Source organism: Chenopodium quinoa, unplaced genomic scaffold, assembly GCF_001683475.1.
Source record: "Chenopodium quinoa cultivar QQ74 unplaced genomic scaffold, ASM168347v1, whole genome shotgun sequence".
Taxonomy (NCBI): Eukaryota; Viridiplantae; Streptophyta; class Magnoliopsida; order Caryophyllales; family Amaranthaceae; genus Chenopodium; species Chenopodium quinoa.
Window position 1 is genome coordinate 575994 of NW_018742914.1, and position 22050 is coordinate 598043.

A 22050-nucleotide genomic window follows, 5' to 3' on the forward strand; every position below is an offset into this window, starting at 1 on the left:
TAATCAAATTTTTGTTTTGGTTCAAATTTGTCTAAGTATTTTTAATTTGTTCACTAGACCGACTGTTGTGTATGGCCGAACGTTAAGACAGGTACAAATAGTAAGTATGCCGCCTATGCCCCTGGACGACTGGTTGTCTGTTTCCATGATAGATGATCAGTCGGCCATTTATTCAATCGGTATTCGAACTCTTTATTCAATTTGTCTGACCAAGTAAATAGAATTACCTAGTCGCCAAGGAATTAAGTAGGAAAACAAGCGGCGGGTACCGGTTGTTTCCCTTTATTGCCAATGTTGGCTTTTAACTCGTAATTTGTTAACCTAGCAAGAGTATTGGTTGAGAGCCTTTGTTTATTAAAAACAAGTGGACGACTCATACCTTTTAGGCTCCATACTAAGTTTGAGTGACTATTAAGTTAACATAGGAGTTACTTAGTCTTCGTCACAATCTTGATTGAGTAGTAGAGGTACCAGGCGGCGTAGGCCGGCTAGACCCCTTGATTCGCCAATGTTTGTTGGCTATTAACTCAATAGGTTATCCAGTAGGAATAGGGGTTCGAGTGCCCTTGTTTGTTTAAAACAGGCGGACGACTCAAACTTTTTAGATTCCATACCAAATTTGAAGGAGTGACTATGAGTTAACTTTGGAGTTACTCAGTCGCCGTCACTTTTGTTTGAGAAGTAGAGGTACCAGGCGGCGTAGGCCGGCTAGACCCCTTGATTCGCCAATGTTTGTTGGCTATTAACTCAATAGGTACCCCCTGCATCTATCCCAAGTAATACAGGCGGTCATCTGACTCAGATGTCAACTGCTACCACTGATTTGGTTAGTGATAGAGTTATCCTTGTCTCAAAAACGGCTACGTGGTTGTCCTTGGGGACAGTCGTATAGGTGCCGTGTAATTAGTTTATAGAACAATGTTCCACCCAAAAGGGAGCTGCTCTCTGCGACGAATTTCATCCGGAGGGATGCCGTCGGACGCCTGCTATGATGTTGGGACAGGTCGAATTAGTTTTGTAGATTTGATCAGTTGGCTTGGCGCCTGGTCTGATCATTCGGCCGGTGGCCTTGGTAAGTTCTTGGTGAACGTAGGTGCTAAGTAAAAGAAGGGTAGCCGCCTGTTAGGCACAGGATCGGCCAGGCCCTAATCTTTTTAGCTAAGTATTGTGAGTAAAATACTCGATGGAGAGTAGCCGACTGTAAAGGAACAGACGGCATGCCCCTCTGAAGAGGGAGTGAAAAACTCAATGGAGAGTAGCCGACTGTAAAGGTACAGACGGCATGCCCCTCGTAATACAAAATTGAATAGTAAGTGCAAACTTTATTAAGTAGCTCTTTACTTTACATCATTCAGAAGAAATATTTTTTAAGGTTATCTACATTCCAGGTTCGAGGCAACGGTTGTCCGTCTGGTGTTTCCAGACGGTAGGTACCGTCCCTGACTTCCTCATAGATTCGGTAGGGTCCTTCCCAGTTGGGAGTTAGTTTGCCAGACTCATTAGCCCTACCAACTGCTTCCATTTTTCTAAGTACAAAGTCCCCTACTTTGAGTGGACGCCTGTGTACTTTTTTGTTGTATGATCTAGTCATTCTCAGGCGATAGATCTCATGGCGCAAAACAGCATTGCCCCTCTTTTCAGGAAGTGAGTCTAATGCCAGGCGCATAGCTTCCCAGTTTGCCTCTTCGTCATATAGCATTACTCGAAGAGTCGGCTCGTAGTGTTCTATTGGAAGAACAGCTTCTGCACCATAAGTTAGGAGGAATGGAGTTTCTCCAGTCGCCCCTTTTTCAGTCGTCCTAATGGCCCAGAGAACATGTGGTAGTTCATCTGCCCATAGGCCGCCTGCTCGTTCAATCTTTTTCTTGAGACCGTCTGAGATGATTTTATTAAAGGCTTCTACCTGGCCGTTTGCTTGGGGACGGCCGACAGATGCAAAGTAATGTGCAATTCCTTGGTCTCCCAACCAGCTTTTGAGAACAGGCGTCTCAAATTGGGGACCATTATCAAAAACCATAGACATGGGAACCCCGAACCGAGTGATGACGTTTTTCCAAATGAATGAAATTACATCTTTCGTCTTGATTCCCTTTACAGCCTCCGCCTCTACCCATTTAGTGAAGTAGTCAACGGCAACAAGTATATACCTTCTGCCGCCTGTAGCAGGCGTATATGGACCCAGAATGTCCATGCCCCACTTAGCAAACGGTAGTGGGCTGTGAATGGTAGTGAGGTCAGTAGCCGGACGGTGAATTAATTTGCCAAACCTTTGGCACTTGTCACATTTTTTCACCATCTCCATTGCATCTGCTTCCAAAGTAGGCCAAAAGTAGCCCTGCCGCCTTGCCCTTTGAGCAAGCATCCTACCACCTATATGGGAAGCACAGAAACCAGAGTGAAGATCATCTAGTATCTCTCGTCCCTTTTCAGGTGTAACACACTTTAAGAAGGGTTGAAGGTACCCTCTCTTGTGAAGTTCTCCCTGTATCATTTCAAAACAGGAGGCTCGTTTTTTCAGTGCTGCCGCCTGTTGAGGATCATCCGGCAGTGTACCGTTTGTCAGATATGCCCTGATTGAATCCATCCAGGTTGAGCTTCTGTCTAGGATTCCAATAGGGTTTTCCTCGATGCTTCTCTTCTCCATTACTTCCCAAAAAACAGTTCGAGGAGTATCGGAGGATGCGGATGATGCTAATTTCGAAAGTGCATCTGCCTGGTTGTTTTCTGATCTCGGCACTTGGATCAGATGGAAATCCTCAAGGGAGCCGACTGCTTGTCGGACCGCCTGTAAATACGTGATCATGGCCGGATGTGTTGCTTCGTATTCGCCATTGTACTGACTCACTATCAATTGTGAATCAGAACAGGCGTCTATTTTTCTTGCCCCTGCCGCCTTGCACATGCGGATCCCGGCTAGTAAAGCTTCATATTCTGCCTCATTGTTTGAAGCCTGAAAACTGAAGCGTAGAGCATACTCGAACCTGTCGCCCTCTGGAGATTGACATACGACGCCTGCTCCACAACCGTTTGAAGTAGAGCTTCCGTCCACATATACCTTCCAGACTTGGTCTGGAACTTGAGAGTCAGGAGGACGAGTCATCTCTACAATAAAGTCAGCAAAGGCTTGCCCCTTCACTGCTTTTCTAGGCTCGAAAGTAACTTCGAGACTCTGCATTTCTATGGCCCATTTGATCATTCGTCCGGACGACTCCATGGTGGTAAGGGGCCGCTTGATTGGTTGGTCGGTATACACGACGACTGCATGTGCCAGAAAGTAGGGCTTCAATTTTTTAACAGCCATGAAGAATGCAAGTGAACCTTTAATTTCTGGAAGGCGGCCTCAGCATCCGGCCCCCATTCAAACCTTGCCTTTTTCTTAATTGCCTGGAAAAAGTATAGGCATTTGTCGCCTGATCGGCTTAGGAATCTCCCCAAGGCCGCCAGACAACCTGTTAACTTCTGAACCTCTCGGACGGTACGAGGCGACTGCATGTCAATGACCGCCTGTACCTTCTCAGGGTTCGCCTCTATTCCTCTCTGGTTGATAAGGAATCCGAGAAATTTCCCAGACTCAACTCCAAATACACATTTCTTGGGATTGAGCATGACATGGTGCCGCCTGAGTGTGGCGAAAGTTTCTCGGAGGTCCGTCAGATGATCTTTCTGAAGTTTAGTCTTGACAATCATATCATCAATATATGCCTCGACGTTTCTCCCAATCTGATCAAAGAACACTGTGTTTATCATTCGTTGGAAGGTAGCCGGGGCATTCTTAAGACCAAACGGCATGACCGTGTAACAGTACAATCCCTGATCAGTGACGAAGGCCGTCTTCTCCTGATCTTTCTTCCATAAAGGAATTTGATGAAAACCAGAATAGGCGTCCATAAAACTCATCAACGCATGTCCGGCTGTTGAGTCGACCAGGTTATCAATTTTAGGCAGAGGGTAACTGTCTTTAGGGCACGCCTTGTTCAAGTCTGTGTAGTCTACACACATTCGCCAGGTGCCATTCGGCTTTTTAACAAGCACCACATTTGCAACCCAATCTGGGAAGTAACATTGCCGAATGAACCCTGCATCAAGTAATTTTTTGACTTCGGCGGCTGCCGCCTGACCTCTTTCTTCACCATGGTTCCGCTTCTTTTGCCGTACCGGCTTCTTTTTCGGATCCACAGCGAGTTTGTGTACTGCCAGATCAGGACTAATGCCTGGCATTTCATGGACTTCAAATGCAAAGATGTCCTTGTACTCTTTCAACAGGTTGTGAAAGTCGTCACCAAGGTTTCTCAGAGCAGTCGTCCCAACTTTGACTGTTCGGTCAGGACGGGAGTCGTCTAATATCAGGTCCGCATGCTCACCAGCCGGCTGAGGGCGGAACTCATCCGGCCGCTCCTCTGCCAATGATTGCTATTTTCTTGCTTTCCTTGCGGACTCTGTTTGGGACGCCTTTCTTTTTTTGTCGCCTGTTTCTTGAACAGGCACACTCTCCTTGACATTGTCAAGGTCTGTTTTTTCTCCACTTGACCTAGTGGCCATAACGGTGGGCTTGACATCCGAGAGATAGCACTCTCGGGCCATCCTCTGATCTCCCCTTAGGGAGCCGACTGTTCCATTATCCCTTTCAAACTTAAGCAGCATAAGTGACGGGATTATAACAGCCTTGGAATTATTCAGGGTTGGTCGACCCAGAATCATGTTGTAGGCCGAGAGTTCCTCTACCACTAGGAACCGGACTACCATGTGTCGTCCTTCCCCTTTTTCGCCCAGGCGAATGGGTAGATCTACTCGTCCCAGTGGGTGGACGACTCCTCCTCCAAACCCTATTAAAGGGTGGGAGGCCGGATGTATGCAGTCCGTCTGATATTTCAGTTTTGACAGACATTTGCTGCTGATGAGATCTGAGGAGCTCCTGGTATCTATGAGGATTCGGCCAACTCTCTGGTTGGCCACTTTACATTCAATAACGAGAGGGTCGTCATGCGGCCCCCTTATTCCTCCTAGATCCTCTTCAGTGATGACAATCTCAGGAAATGTATATTTGGACGGCCGTTCTTGGTGAACGGAATTTACATCTAACCGCCTTATATTATCTTTGTTGCCCCTAATAGTGGGGCCGCCTCCTGAGAAGCCGCCTGCAATGGTGTAGACGACTGCATCATCTGTATCGGAACTGTCGGCCTGTTGATTCTTTTTGGCCGACTGCTTTTTTGAGGAAGTGTTCCCCGTAGATTTCTTGACATAAGTGTCAAGATCACCTTGATCAGCCAAGCGGTCTAGGTACCGCATGAGACTGATGCAGTCATTGGTGTGATGACCAACGTCATCATGATAAGCACAGATTTTGTCTTGGTTCCGGTTGCTTGCAGAACCCTTCATGGGGAGCGGCTTCTCAATTGAGAGCCGTCCCTTTATTTCTTTTAGGATAAACTGGTTATCCTTGTTAAACACATACTTCGGGGAGTATGGTTTGAATTCTTTTTTCTTTTTCTGAGTCGGCTGTTTAGAGGAATCAGCCGCCCAGACCTCTTTTCTTTTCTCATCTTTGTTGGACGACTGTTTCTGTCGTCCCTCTCTTTTGTCGAACCTCTTCCCGTCCGACTGTTTTATCGTACACAGATCAGTCGCCTGTATATAGGCTTCTGCTTCAATCAAGGCCTCTTGAAGAGTCGCCACCCTTTTTCGAACTAAATCAAATTTAAAGGTAGACCCGTCTTTGAGACCTCTAAAAAAGTCAGTATAAGCTACCTCATCCGGTAACCCTTGAATCTGTATTCTCATCAGGTTGAACCGCCTGATGTAAGAACGAAGCCCCTCCTTCTCGCCCTGCTGAATTGTTCCCAAATCAAGGGTCGTTTTCTTCGCAGGGATGTTCATAGCGAAGTTGGAGGCAAATAAGTAAGCAAGCGTCCTGAAGTTGTTTACACAACCAGTCGGCAGGTTGCCGAACCATTGCTGTGCAATTCCCTTGAGAGTCGCTGGGAAACACTTGCACCAAGTGGGATCATCCAACCCTTGAAGGTACATCAGGTTGGTGAATGCCATCAGATGGTCTTCTGGGTTAGTAGTGCCGTCATAGGCGCCTACTAGAACATTTTTTACTTTGGCCGGCTGAGCGGCTTCAGTAATTTCCTTGGAGAAGGCCGACGGCTGTTCACCAAGTCTAAGCAGCCGTAGCTGCCAGTCCATAGGTTGGACGTTTTTTGCTGCAGGTCCACCAAATGGAGGTGGCTGCATAAAATACTGTTGTTGCGGCACAAATGGTAAGTTTGGTACCGCCTGGGCACTATGAAAGCCGGACTGACGGGAGGTGCCGCCTGACTGACTCTCATGGTACGACTGAGTATGCCTCATCGAGGCATTTCGCAAACTGTCCTGAAAATTTGAAGTAGAAGCCGACTCTGATAATCGGTCACTCTTCTTCTGCTCTAGCAGGAGCCGAGCATCTGTGAACGTTTGCTTTGACCCGTCCGCCTGAATATGACGAACCGGTTTCCTATTTCCCGTAGGATAACGGAGTTTTGTAAAATCAAGAGCAGGTGGCTCCCGCTTCTTGGATTTAGGATGGGGAGTCGCCTCTCGCCCTTGAACTGGCTTCCTCTTCAGTGAAGTGGAAGGTTTCTTGGCCGACTGCTCTTTGACTGAAGCAGGCGGTTTTTTGTTGATCAACTCGTGAATCTCTCCCTTGAAGTCCCTCATGAAGGTCATGAGTTCGTTCCTTGTGATGGGAGCAGACCCATCAGTCGGCTGTTGCCGAGCAAGCGGTGCGCCTGCTGGCTCGCTTCCTGTTTGAAGATGCTCCCGTTCCCTCCTTTCGGTATGGCGGGTACGTCGGGCCCTTAGGGTCCCGTCTGGAGCTGTATGAGTTTCAACTTCAAATTCACTTTCGGTATCATGGTCCGACTGAACTTGAGGGTCGTCTAGGGGACGCCTCTCTTCTGGAGTCGGTACAGACTTGGATGCCATCTCTGAAGTACTCTCCCCACAGACGGCGCCAAAATGTTTCGGGGTTTTCTGATGTCCTGCGGGAGAGTTACAATTCCGAGACTGGAACCGGACGCCTGTACCTGCAAAATAACGGAGACTCCTGAGAGCTCCGCCTCCAACGGTCAAGTTAGTACCTGATTAAGGAGTAATTAATACAGAAATTAAAGTAATGAGATCTCTCTAGGTGAGAGTGCTTAGTGTTGGTAATCTGCGTCGTTAGCGAGATTAGCCGGTTGTTAATAACTCTGTTCTTCTCTGCCTGATTTCTTGATTATTCGATCGTCTGATTAATGAGGATTAATTAAGTATTTATAGCCTTGAGAAGCGTGCCACCTCTTTAGGTTTAGGGTAAACCTAGGGCTGATCGGGCCTCTAGACTGGATTGGGCCTTGATGGCCGGTTTTCCCATTTGGCATGGGTGGACACGTGGCGTGTCTAAAGTGGTCCGTAGAGGACGTATCTGTGATTGACACGTGGCAGGCTCCTGTTGTCCTTCGTGAAGGACACGTGGCGGAACCTGGTTGGTCCACTTGTCAGACGGTGATTGGTGGATAAAAATCCCCTAATCAACTATCAGTCTATCTTTTTTTTTTTTTTTGATAATCGACTATTAGTATATCATGTAGGCTAGTTATGCCGATCACTTTTTTTTTTCGAATTTTTCACCAAATACCATTGAGTTTTAACATAATTCACCAAATACCACCAACATTTTTCAAATTCACCATATAACATTCAGTTTTATAAAAATGTCACAACATGCCATTTCAGTCAACTCCGTCAGTCATTAACGTTAATTGTGCCATGTGGCACTTTGTAATTGGTTCTTATTAATATTATTTATTTGATTAATTAATTTAGAAAAAATATTTTTAAAATTAAAAAAATTAAAACACCACCAGTGCAAGCCACCGCCACCCCCGTCGGTGACGATTCCGACCCCAATCATTTTCTGGCTGGCTGACGACCATCCCCCTCCCTTGACGGCGACAACCTTGACCCTAACCACCACCTTAGTCGAAATCCCCAACCATCACCTTCACCAAATTCAACCACTTTGCAGCTTTCCACCTTTGCCAGAAACCAACCCACCACCCTGTAACCCTTTTGCCGGAATCCCAAACCCTCTCCCACATGTATCGCCGCTACCCAACGTCACGAAAACCACCACCATGAAACCCTAAAACAACAAAATCAAAACCCTAGATTTTGGTTTTAGGGTTTCGGCGTATATGGTGGTTCATTTGGGTAGAGATGTGGGACTTGACCGAGGCAAATTCGTTCTCCGACACAAGGGGAGGGAGGTTTGGGCATTGGCTGGTGGTTAGGGAGGGTTTTTCGAGGGGGGTTTGGGGTTTTTCGAGTGATGAGGGTATGGTACTTAGTGTTTTTCGAGAGAGATGCGGGCAAAGTTATTCAAGGGAAGGGGAGGAGCGCCAGCGAGGGGTTGTGGTCGGTTTTCTGGTCGGATTTCGTGCCGACGGGGGCGGGGGTGTCGAGATAGGGTGGTGGTTAGCTAGGGCACATTGGTGGTGGCTGGAATTTTTTTTTGTGATAATTAATTAAATAATTTATATTAAAATTAAGTAATTTAGAAGGAACCAATTACAAGATGCCATGTGACATTATTAGCCTTGATGACTAACGGTGTTAACGTCCGTTAGTCATTAATGATATTTTGTGACATTTTTATAAAACTGAATGTTATATGGTGAATTTGAAAAATGTTGGTGGTATTTGGTGAATTATGTAAAAACTCAGTGGTATTTGGTGAAAATTCCGCTTTTTTTTTTTTATAGGTTCAGGCATGAGATTTGATGTTATAGTCCGACCCGATCTCACCTGACCCGGTTTCTTTACTAAGAGTAACCTCTATCAAGCGGTGTGTTACGGAAGTATCCCTTATGTGTGTTTTTTTAGCCTGGAGAATTGGGTAATAGAATCCCAAATTCAACCTTAGAAATTTGTTTCAGCCTTTCTATCTTCCACCCTTTCTCTCCATCCTCAACCACTGTACTCCTTCCTCTACCACCGCCATTACAACGCCTCTAAACAGCCATTGCAGATGTCAGACAATCCATACGAGAGAGTTAAAGGAGGTCGCTTAAGCTTCAAAGGTGGAGAACTAGCAACTCGCGCAAAAACCATTGACAAGAAGAAAAAGAAGAAGAAAAACAAAGAAATTCAACCATCTGATATTCTAGATGAACAACAATCCGCCATTGATACTGCTTCTGGAGATGGTATTTACACCATTGATGCTGCCAAAAAGATGAAATATGATGATCTTTTTCCTGTCGAGGCTAAGAAATTTGGGTATGATCCTAAAGCTGCTAAATCTAAGTCTGTTGAAGAAGCTCTTGAAGATCGTGTTAAGAAGAAGGCTGATCGTTATTGTAAATAGAGGTAATTGGAATTGAAACCCTAATTTTTGTTTTTTGGGTTTACTTGATTTTGCTGAGTTTCGTTTGATTTTAATACGTGGTTTGAGTTTTAGGGTTTTGGATTAAATTATGTTTGCATTGTTTTATTGTTGTGGCATTTGTTGAAGAATGATTTGATTAGGAATTGAATTGAAAAGATGGTGTGTTTGAAATTGAATGGTTGAATTGTTGGGTTTTGAATTGACATTTGTGACTATTGGTTGATATTAGTTTGATTGATTGTTGTAAAAGTGTGTAAAATTTGTTCTAGGATGAATTTGAGTGAGATTGAACTGAAATTCTTATGTTGGTGTATTGAGGATTGAATTGATATTTCTAATGTGAAGTATTATGTGGTTTGTCTATTCGTGAAAATATGATTAACCTAAAGAAAAAGTAGACTCAAATTGAGAGATTTGAGTTAAACAAGACATCTTGATAATATAAGGATTATGTCGTGGAGTCTGGCTAGTATATTAGGCGATTGAAGTGGGTGAAGAGAACTCTCGGGGTTGCTTGTACACGATTATTATACTGTTGAAATAATTTCCACCATGAACAAATAACTTGGGTCTCCAGTCTTCACTCATATTGTCACTTAATCCACCAATTTTGCCCTCAATTGTTCTAGGTATGTTCAAAAGTGTTTCCAAGTTTTGATCTGTGTCATTGAGCCCTTGCTCAAAAGTATCAATAGTTCAATACTTAACCACTATGCCACAACTTATTTCATGCAACTAATAGACATCATATTATTCATATTAGTTATAATTAACAGCTCAAAAATACTTAGGCTTAGGAGGGGCCAGGCCCTTGCCCGTCCTTACAAAGATCCACCCCTGCTCCAACTTGCACAGAATACAGCCTCAATAGATAGAATGCCATATGATAGTGTTGAAAGATGTGTGAGTAGAGTCTGCTATTGACCTGAAAGCCCTCACCTTCATCCGGACATCCAGTTTGACACAATCTATCTTTGCTCTCAGTAACAATATGCTGTATGGGCCTCAAGCGGAAGAAGAAAATTTCATAAGCACTATTTTGTAATAATACTACGAGTAATATGTTTTGATACCAATCTGCTATTACCCTTACCTCCTTGCTACGTACCAAATCTGTCATAATAAGATACATTTTTTTCCTCGTAGCACCAACCCTGCTTCTTAGCCACAAAGATCCCTCATTATACTCTTTGATTAGAATTTCACAAAAGGATGAATGACAAAGTTTGTGAAAAGCATAATGATACATCCAAAGGAATATATAGACTTTCAATGAATCTACCCTCTTGATGCAATTAAATGCTGCCTCTGAAAGAATATTTCCTCTAACTGGAACCTGTAGATAACTTAGCTTCCAACCTTGGATTTGATACCCAACTCTGTATCACAATTTGTGGCGGGTTTTTGTACCCAAAAGGTTAATATTGAATACACATATGGTGATATTTGACAACTTATTGTTCATTTATGCTTGGACTCGTCACTAGGCTATACCCATGTTGACATAGTTTCTGGACACGGCTGTTCTCACACATTAACAGATTAAAAATCAAGCTGGTAAAGTTAGAATATATGTTGACAGTGTCTCCATGTTAAGCTTCTTCTCATTGCTTAATCCACATCTCTGACATTTTGCATGTCAAGACTCCTGGATCATGGCTCAGGTTTATCCAAGTTCCATAATTGGCGATTATAACCATTTTAAGAATTTGATTATGTTTACCTAAACAGCTATACCTGGTTGTTGGACATGGCAATTCAATGGGAACTAGGATCACACCATGTTAAAAGGGCTATGACCCATCAACTATCTTATTAGACAAGGCTTTTGTAGGGTCTTTAAGGGTCAATATTGGGATATAATGATCAACCCAATAATTATGAAAAAGAACAGAATCACTTAAAAGGATCACCTGAACTTAGTTGTATGTTACCTTTCTCCTCTCTTTCTTCTTTTCTTTTTCTGCATCACAGAGCTGAAGATTCATCATCCCTTCTTTTTCTATTTTCTCGGCATCGCAGGCCTTTTGATTCTCCTGAAGATTCATCATCCCTTCTTTCTCTATTTTCTCTGTGCAACGAGCGTGGGATTCAAACAAGACTAATCGACGGAAGGTTGTAATATATTAGCTTAAAGCTTGCAAATGAACGTTAATGGCTTTAGGCCATCACTCTCAATGTTCTTTCATACAATTTCTGGATACCTCCCTACTTCTGATTTCTACTACTTATACTACTACTACAATAGCTATTACAAATGGACAAATGCCTTAATTGCTAATTTACTAATATTTGTCTCTAGCGAAAGTTACCATAGTAAAATAGGCCGACAACTCTGCTCTCAAAGGGCCGTTGCTTGTGTTGCTTGTGTTGGGGTTGGTAGGGTGTCCTGCCCTTGCTGCTGCTTTTGTCTTCTTCGGTATACGACAGTGACAGGAGGAGGTGGCTGGTGTATTGCAATACCGCCCCCACGAGCGCCACCTTGTCCTCAAGGTGGAAATCTGGAAATTTGGACTTGATGGCTTCGGTATCTTCCCATGTAGACTCGGGCACTCCATGCCATTTGATTAAGACTTCAATTCCGTCGCGACGACCAAGCTTAGGCTTGACATCTAAGACCTGGCAGGCTCCACCACAAGCTCCAACTCTACTGTGATTTGAGTGGGAATTGTAGGAGAGCTGGGAACGTTGCCCACTGCTTGTTTGAGTTGCGACACATGAAAAACCGGGTGTAAACGGCATGATTCTGGCAGAAGCAATTTGTAGGCTACCTTACCCACTCGTTGCACAATCTCAAAGGGACCATAGAAACGTGCCGGAGCTTCTCGTAAGGCCGTCTGCGATCGCTGCCGGTAAGGCTGCAGCTTGAGGAAAACAAAATCCCCCACCTCATACTCCACTTCCCTCCGTTTTGAGTCCGCGTTCTCCTTCATAACCTGTTGAGCGCGCACTAGATTCATCTTTAACTCCTCTAACATAGTATCCCGCTCTTGCAAGACTTCCTCAACCTTGTCAACTGTCGTCTGCCCAACCCCTATTTTCACCAATTTCGGTGGATCCCTGCCATATAGTACTTTGAATGGGGTCATGTGAGTCGAGGAGTGCGTGGAGGTATTGTATGAGTACTCGCCCAAGATAGCCAACGAGCCCAATTCTTAGGTTGCTCACTTGCAAAACAACGTAAGTATGTCTCTAGTCGCTTGTTCACGACTTCCGATTGTCCATCCGTTTGGGGATGGTATGAGGTACTCCGCTTAAGGTCAGTCCCTTGAAGTCGGAAGAGCTCTCTCCAAAAATTACTCACAAAAATTCTGTCTCGGTCAGTGTGCCGTGCAATCTCACCACCTCTTTAATGAAAATTTCAGCCACGGTGTAAGCTGAGAACGGGTGTTTAAGGCCTATAAAGTGAGCGTATTTGGAAAGGCGGTCCACCACCACTAACACTGTATCCACCCCTTTGGAGCGAGGAAGTCCCTCAATGAAATCCATTGTTATGTCTTCCCACACCCTCTCCGGAATTGGTAGAGGTTGAAGTAGTCCGGCCGGAGTTTGTTGCGAGAATTTATTGCGTTTACAAATAGCACACCCCCGAATGTAATCGGCTACGTCTCGCCTCATTCCAGCCCAACTCCACTCTCCAGCCACCCTCAAATAGGTCTTAGTCTCCCCTTTGTGACCACCCTCTGGAGAGTCGTGGTAAACTCGAAGTAATGATGACTTGAATTTCGAATTCCTGGGAATTACCCTTCGACCCTTGTACAACAGCTTGCCCTGCTCCACTGTGTATCAGGGGTGCCCATTCCCCTCCCCACCGCTTCACACAGCTTCTTGATTTCCCCATCCCCTTCAAGTTCTTTCTCTAGTAACTCCCAATCTACTGCTTGTCGAGAGATTAGAGCCCCATATTCCAGATTTTCGGAGTCCCCTCCCCTCCTAGACAAAGCATCGGCCACCCGATTCGAAACCCCCGGTTTGTATTGGAGGTCGAAATCGAACCCAATGAGTTTCCGTACCCACTTTTGATACTCCATTCCTATCTCCCGCTGTTGAGTGATATATTTCAAACTTTGTTGGTCACTCCGAACTATAAATCGCCGCCCCAATAGGTAGTGTTTCCACTTTTGCACCGCCAAACACACCGCCATGAGTTCCTTCTCGTAGATTGACTTGCTCCGACCACCGGGACCCAACATCTTGCTGAAAAATGCCACCGGGCGACCCTCTTGCATTAAGACCGCCCCTAATCCTAAGCCGGAGGCATCGGACTCCACCACGAATATTTTCTGAAAATTTGGCATCACAAGAACGGGGGCTTCTGTCATTGCTGTTTTCAATTTGAGGAATGAAGCTTCTACCAAATTTGACCAACCGAAATTATCCTTTTTGAGTTGGTCAGTTAGTGGTTGGGCTATGTGGGCATAATGGTGAATGAATTTTCTGTAGTAGCCCGTTAGGCCCAAAAACCCTCTCAAGTCCCTTAGAGACTTTGGAGTGGGCCACTTCTTGATGGACTGAATCTTTTCTTGATCCACAACAACTCCTTCTTTGGAGATTACATGCCCCAAATAAGCAATAACTTCCTTCCCAAATTCACACTTCTTGAGATTAGCAAATAGTGAGTGAGCTTTGAGCGTAGCTAAAACCTCCTTCAAGTGCCTAACATGTTCCTCTTCACTCGTGCTATACACAAGTATATCATCAAAAAAGACAAGCACGAACTTGCGTAGAAATGGGCGGAACACATCGTTCATTAACGATTGAAAAGTGGCCGGTGCATTGGTCAAGCCGAAAGGCATGACTAAGAACTCGTAGTGTCCTTCATGCGTTCGAAACGCCGTCTTATGAGCGTCTTCGGGTCGTACCAAGATTTGATGGTACCCGACCTTCAAATCGAGTTTAGAGAAAATTCGAGCACCCCCCAATTCATCCAACAATTCATCAATTATTGGTATGGGGTATTTATCGGGAACCGTTTCCTTGTTAAGGGCCCGATAATCTACGCAAAACCGCCACGAGCCATCTTTCTTCTTAACCAAAAGAACCGGGCTTGAAAATGGGCTACTAGAGGGCCGTATAATACCGGCGGTGAGCATCTCCCCTATTAATTTTTCGATCTCGTCTTTTTGAAATTGTGGGTACCGATAGGGCCGTACACTTACGGGATTGCTCCCTTCCTTAAGCACTATGGCGTGCTCATGCCCCCTCATGGGTGGAAGCCCAGTTGGCTCCGTGAACACTCTACCATAATCTGCCATAACCCCTTTCAAATAGGCTGGAACATCTTCCCCCGTCCCCTCCTGTCTTCCTTCCAAGCTATTCACTTCCAACAAAAATCCCCCTTTTTCCTTCCTTAGAGTTTTCACCATAGCCTTAAGAGTAATGCCGGAACGTGCCAAACTAGGATCACCTCGGATTGTGACTTGTCTTCCTTCCCATTGGAAGCTCATGGTTTGCAGCTTCCAATTGGTCAACACCCCCCCTAATTTCTCTAACCACTGTATACCTAGTATAACATCCGAATTCCCTAATTTCAAAGGCAAGAAATCTTCCTTTAGCTCCACCTCTTCACTCAATTTCAAAGGTACCCCTACACACTGCCCCTGCCCTTTGATAGCCTCGCCATTGCCCAGAGAGACCCCAAAAGTGCTTGTTCCGGTGATCGGCAATCTGAGGTGGGCAATTGTTGAAGGTATAAAAAGTTGTGGGTGGCCCCCGGGTCAATCATGACCACCAAGGGCTGCCCATTAATTACTCCAGTGAGTTTCATTGTCTTAGGATTGGAGATCCCCACCAAGGAATTCATGGTGATGGCCGCCGGAATCCCTTCTTCCTCCTCGCCCACCGGTGTCTCAAGTGCCTACAGCTCTCCGGCCTCTTCATACTCTTCTTCCTCCACCAGTAGCACGCTTAGCCCTTTGGCTGAGCAAACGTGCGTCGGCCCAGGTCCACCGCCCGTCAAATCGAAAGCAAAGTCCTTTCTCCCTCTTCTCCTGAATCTCCCTCTCCGTTAATCTCCTCACTTCTTCGTTGAACCGGGTTGAACTGGGTTGCTCCGGTTTTGATATGTGGTGGTTGGTCGGTTAACAGAGGAGCTCGAAGCTTGGGGGTGACTTGTGTTAGAGTAGGCTGGGTTTGGATGTGTTTGGGTATTGGCTCGGTAAGTGTTTGGGGGTGGGAAATGGGTCTGGCTCGTGTTGGGTTGGGTATGTTGGAGAGGAGTGTTGGGTTGGGACTGGGTTGGCCCATTGCCAAAGAGTGTGGTAGCTGGGCTTCTATTGAAATATGAATATCGACCTGGTTTGGCGTAGGCTCCATTCGACTTTCTCAACCCGTTAACCCGATTCCTTTCCTCCACCCGAATCGCCAAATCCATGGCATCCTCCAGGGTTAACGGATTTAACATCCGGATCTCCGCCCTTATATCCTCCTTGAGCCCATTAACGAATTGTCCTTTCATTATGCTTTCCGGCACGTCCGTCAACGGCGAAGCTCTCTCTATAAACAGCTTCCGATATTCCACCACGGTGGTGACTTGCGCCACCGCAAGCCACTGCTCATGCAAGGTTCCGGCGTTCACCGATCGGAATTGCGAAAGTACGCGGAGTTTCATGTCTTCCCAATTGAGGAACGGTCGACGGCGGCTTTCCCATTGGTACCACTGTAAGGCATCTCCATCCATCGCCACAACCGCCGCCTGAAATTTCTCGACCTCCGTGAGTCGATAAAATTGAAAATATTGTTCACCCCTCATCACCCATCCGTCGGGATCTGAGCCATTAAAGACCGGCAAATCCAGCTTTCGGATTCTCCGGTTGCCACGCTCGTGGTGGTCCCCATGGCTGCGGTATTCTCCTCCGAAACCCGCCTCCATATTTCCAAAACGGAGTCCGTGGAAAGCCCCTGCTCCGCCCTGTGGCTCATTAAACCCACTGTTGCGGTGCGGCGACCCTTCAAAGCCACCCACCCAGAGGGAGTGGCTGCTCTACCTCCTCATTTCCTGCGTGTGTTTGTGTTGGCTGTTTTGCTAAGGCTTTTAGAGCGTTGCGGATTTCGTCCATGGCCCTCTCTTGCCTGCTTGCCGTCATCCCCACCTGCTGGGTTATATCTTGTCGGAATCGATCCATCTTCCCCTCCATGGATTGTCGCACCTTATCGATGTTCTCATTCTGCTTCTTAAGCAAGTTGTGTTGGAGGGAGTTTTCACCTTCCCCGAGTTTTTCAAAAATTTCCTCCACCTTCTCTTCTAGTGCCGCCACTCTCTCCGGCGCCACGGTTAACGGCGTAGGCGGCATGTCGGCTCTGATATCAACTGCAACGAGCGTGGGATTCAAACAAGACTAATCGACGGAAGGTTGTAATATATTAGCTTAAAGCTTGCAAATGAACGTTAATGGCTTTAGGCCATCACTCTCAATGTTCTTTCATACAATTTCTGGATACCTCCCTACTTCTGATTTCTACTACTTATACTACTACTACAATAGCTATTACAAATGGACAAATGCCTTAATTGCTAATTTACTAATATTTGTCTCTAGCGAAAGTTACCATAGTAAAATAGGCCGACAACTCTGCTCTCAAAGGGCCGTTGCTTGTGTTGGGGTTGGTAGGGTGTCCTGCCCTTGCTGCTGCTTTTGTCTTCTTCAGTATACGACAGTGACAGGAGGAGGTGGCTGGTGTATTGCACTCTGCATCACAGAGCTTTCCTCCCTTTCTTCTCTTCTTTCTCTGCATCACAGGGCTTTTGATTCGCCTGAAGATTAATCATCCCTTCTTTCTATATTTTCTCTGCATCACAGGTCTTTTGATTCGCTTGAAGATGCATCATCATCGCCAATTTGCCAAATAATCTATTACCTGCCACTGCTTTATGCACTAGCTGAAATTATTCTTCAGATTTCGTTTATTTCTTAGTCTTAACAATTTGTTTTCTTTCTTCTGATCCTCAAGTCCAAAATCATTGATTTATACAACAACAAAAACAACATAGCCTTATTCCCATAATCATAGATTTATATATTAAAAATAAATCACAGATCTAAAATATATCTTTTGCTGTGATTTTGAGGACTGGTTAGATACTGTATTTTTGTAGAATTTAATACTTTAATGATTGCAGCTAATATGTTAGGCAAAATGCCAGAATCATTTTTGTAGATACTGTATTCTTGGTCCTCACATGGAACTTTATTTAAACTGCCTTTGCAACAGCATACCTTGACTATTCAAAGACAATAAAATCGGTTCTCTTACAGTTCAATTATAGGTGAAAAAGCCCCACTTCTATTTATAATAAAAAAGGGCTTCTTCCACCTCATAAAAGACTTTCTGTCATTGATTGTGGTATTCTCACTGATAAAGATGACCTACACAGAACTCTTAACTGCCTTTGGAAAGTCATACCTTGACTGTTCGAAGACAATGGTATTGGTTCTCTTACAGTTTAATTAGAGAATAGGGTTTCTTCCACCTCATTAAAGACTTTATGTTAGTGATTGTGATATTCACTGATAAAATGGCTGCTAGATTGAGAGTGTGGGCCTCAAGGCACCTTTCTTCAATTCTTCTGCTAGAAGATTGGTTCTTGTTAACTCGGTGCTCATGTCTCTTAATAGAACCAACGTTTATTGAGAAGCACAATATTCAGATCGATCGTAACTTATTCATAGTCTTACTAGAAAAATAAAAACCATGTGGCATATCATTATTGCATTAGTAGTTCGAGTAAGTAGTTATAGAAGTACTCCTTTTAAACCACACAAAATAAATGCTTGGGTCTTTAGTCACAATCATTATTGGAAGAAAGCTTGAAGCTTGTTTAATTTGCAATTATGTCAATAAATTTTCTAAAAAAGGGGTGATTAAGTTGGTATATAGGGAGAGTATAGATTAGCATATAATATAGTGATTAAACAACAAACTAATGACAAGGCCTCTAATGAGCACAAAACAAAGGGCAAATAAAGGTGTAAGCAAGTGAGGCCACCCCAATTAATCTCCATGATAATTAAACAAGTCTTTTGTTTATCACAGAGATAAACTAGTATATTCTCTAAATAATTTATTAAATTTAAAGCTTCAAAATATTTTTTTCTAAGAAATCAACTATCATTGCAATTTAATCAATCTAAAGTTCTTAACCACTTATTTAAAAGAAAAACCAAAACCTTACATTAATAATAACTCCTGAATATCAAAATTGACAAGATGGTCCATTGTATTGACTATTGATTTTCCTATGACAAATTTATCCTAACCAACCAAGCAAGCCATACACTTGCTACATACCGAAGTTAGTTAAGGAACTGAGTAAACAGGACCATAAGTTTAGGCATCATATTCAGGCTCATTAAGCCTCTCTAGGCTAACATATGGTATGTCATCCTCCCTCTTCCTCTGATGAAACATGTTAGTGAGCGGCCCGGAGAACGCAAGCTGGGGCCAGTATCCGGCACCAATGGCGGACACATTGCCACATTGCTTAGGAGTTTCCTTGGCCTGCTTCTTAGCCTTCTTGATTGATGATAATTTCCAAAATGAAAGTAAGGCAGTTTTCCATGACTTCTTGCCACCCATTTTCATTCCACTTGAACTCCCTCGTTTTTTGCCACTTTTTTCTTCTATTGCTTGCTTCTGTTTCTTCTCTTTAGCATATTTCTTAGCCTCTTCCAAAACCTGCTCAGATAAACACAAAACAAATGAAAACTTTGGCAAATAAATTTAACAAGTCCGCCACCCTTTGCCCTTGTGTATGTATAAATAGAGAGGTCACTTTTGTCACACTTTCTATTTGACAAAAAAATTTAACAAGTCCAGCACCCAGGATTTGAAATTCCTGGCTTCGCCCTTGTGTATGTTTTTTTTTTTTTTTTTTTTTTTTTGTATGTATGTATATAAGTAGAGAAGTCACTTTTGTCACAATTTCTATGATCAATATAAAAAAAATAAAACACGGATTAAATAATAAACAACTTTCACATTTGATTTCATGATTATATATTCATGCAAAGAATGTATCATGTGCTAATGCACGGGTTCAATCAAGCATAAGAGAATTGGATTGTTATTTTTCCTGACCTCTTTGAAATCCATTTTGGCATCATATTCACTGCTGTTCCTGCCATTGTTTGCAGTGTTGAAAGACTCAAAACCAGGGAAAATAGAGGAATCCTTCATTTTCTCTGCCTAAAAAGGGTTAAAAAAAAAAGCAAGATTAGTTTGATTTCTTGAAGTTTACCAAGGAAAATGAGATGTGTATAGAGTAAAAAGGACTAACCTTTGATGAACTTCTTAGTTTTTCTTGAGGTGTAACCCAATGTACTTAAGTTAGTATTAAGAAAAAGTCAATAAATAGAGTTGAGAAATTAAAAAAACAGAAGTAAATCTATATTTCCATGTTAAGAAAAAGAAAGATGATTTTCTACCAAGTTTATTATGTTTGTTCAAATTAGTAGAGTTTTTTATTTTAATTTTTTTTTATTACAGCTAATCAGCTATGTGCCACTTAATTGTAAGGACTGTTAAAGGTTATTTGGGAAGGTGAAGAGTGTAGCAATTGGCTAATTAACCCCACATTTTAAGGAATCCATCATATTAGGTAAATTATTATGGCCAGCCAACTCAGTCTTTGTTGAGGGAAAGGTTATAATATTGGAAACTTGGGATATTAACGATACTACAGATATTTGTACCATTTATAAAGATACGATCGTATCACTATATTATGGAAAGATATAAATAGTTTTCACACAACTTTTTATAAGAGAAACAAGCCCAATGTTTTATATTCGGCCCAAAGTTTGAAGCTCTCGGTTTTCACAATTGAGGCATATCATATTTTCATTGTATATTTACCGTAACTTAAATAAATTTCTTTTATAATTCAAGAAATACCATTAATTAGATAAAGCCAATTGTAAATGAATCACAAAATAAAGAAAAAAAGGGTTTATCACGACAATGAGAGGATTTGTCAACCTAATGTCTCATCCCTTTTCAGCCACTAGTCCCTCCCCCCCTCCCCCTCTTATCATATGGCCACATGAAATTCCTTTGACATTGAGACATATAGTTTGCAGATAATTGAAAATGGCACTTCTTTATTATTATTTGATCTCAACCATAAAATCATATTGATATAAATTGTTGTTGTTTATATGTAATTAATTTTTTTTTCATTTTTGATACGCGAGGATTGATAGGTCGTTAGCAATTATCTTAAGATTGAAATGTACGATTGTTTGATAAACTTAAGCTATTGTCTTAACGTGCAAAATGATGTTATTATTCTAGTTTCATAAGATATTATGTATGTTGTTTCAGACCTCAGTCAAACTCTTTAAGAAAATTGAATCATTACATAATGTATGTTGGTCTATGATTTGGAAAATACTATATATCTAAGTAGCTAACATATTAGTCGTAGTCCATTCAAATTGCCCATAGTCCATTATATTTTTGTCAATGATTGTACTAATTTGTTCTCATTTTGAAAAATACACTATTAAGGCCCTGTATACTTCACCTTATTTTTGCTGAACTGAAATTATGTTTGCTATAGTGAAATTTTATTTATTGATTTTCTATTATATTTTTTCTTTGAAGTTACTGAATTTTACTGAACTGAACTTATTTAAACTGAAAGGTGAAGTGAACAGGGCCCAAGTATTAAGTACCATTAGCAATTAGCAATTACTACGTGAACGAAAACTAATTTTATACTCCTAAGACATTGTATTTGGTACTACTTCTACATAATCTCTCCATGGGAGTTAGCACCTTGTTGCTTGCTTAGAGAAAGAGAGAGATCTTGGCATGTCAACAACCCTTGATAAGAAATACTCTCTTAATTTTAGAGTTTTATTTCAAAACCCATTTCCTTTGGTAAACAATTTTATCCAAAGGCCCAAAGTTGAGAAAGCAAGTTATATACTGGCTTATAAACTTAACTTTAACGAGCTCATAAAGGAATACGAACAAGCTGTTGACAAGCCTAAATAAGATGAATGATGGTTGTTACCGCTAGTTTTGTTTATTAAACGAGCCCAAAACTTTTGTTCAAGCTCATATATTTACCAAATGAACAACAGCCTTTGTTCAAGGTTTGACTGAGCTCTTTTGCAAGTTATTCATGAGTGTATATCCTTAGAGGTATCCACTGGGGTTCCATATCCTATTTCCCTCTGCTTTTCTGATGTACTGTTTTGAGATGTATGATTTTACTGTATTATTATTATTATTATTATTTTTATTTTATTTTATTTTATTTTTTATTTTTATTTATATTGTTTTTTGTAGTCTTGTAGAGCCTGATTCTGATTTCTGTTTTCTATATCGTTGATGCATTTGTATCGTAGGGGTTCAGAAGGCTTATCGAGGCTTATTGACAGAAAAAAGACTAGGATGCTCATTATTATCCTCATGTTAGCTAGCATAAAATGCTCGAGAGTTTGGAGACCCATGCCTTTCAAGGCTATTGAAGCATTGTATGCGTTTTATGTATTGTTAATGGTATCTGGGTTCATTACCCACTGTTGTATATTCTTGGCTTTGAAGGTTAGACAGTTTCTGAGATTAAGGTTAGAAAGTTCATGTTTAGCATATTACTCATTTTTTCCCCCTTGGTTCCTATATCCCCC

General features: G+C 42.7%; 1 protein-coding gene across 1 annotated transcript; it reads left to right on the forward strand.

Moving 5' to 3' along the window:
* The first annotated feature begins 8877 nt into the window (after nt 1-8877).
* Nucleotides 8878-22014, forward strand: LOC110727814. The gene is made up of 2 exons (XM_021907382.1): nt 8878-9393; nt 21769-22014. Exon 1 carries the CDS (start codon nt 9053-9055, stop codon nt 9389-9391), a length of 339 nt encoding a protein of 112 aa, XP_021763074.1. The 5' UTR covers nt 8878-9052; the 3' UTR covers nt 9392-9393; nt 21769-22014.
* The last annotated feature ends 36 nt before the right edge of the window (nt 22015-22050 follow it).

Excerpts from the sequence above, each read along its gene's own strand:
- LOC110727814 (XM_021907382.1), top strand. The coding sequence starts at position 9,053 with ATGTCAGACAATCCATACGAGAGAGTTAAAGGAGGTCGCTTAAGCTTC.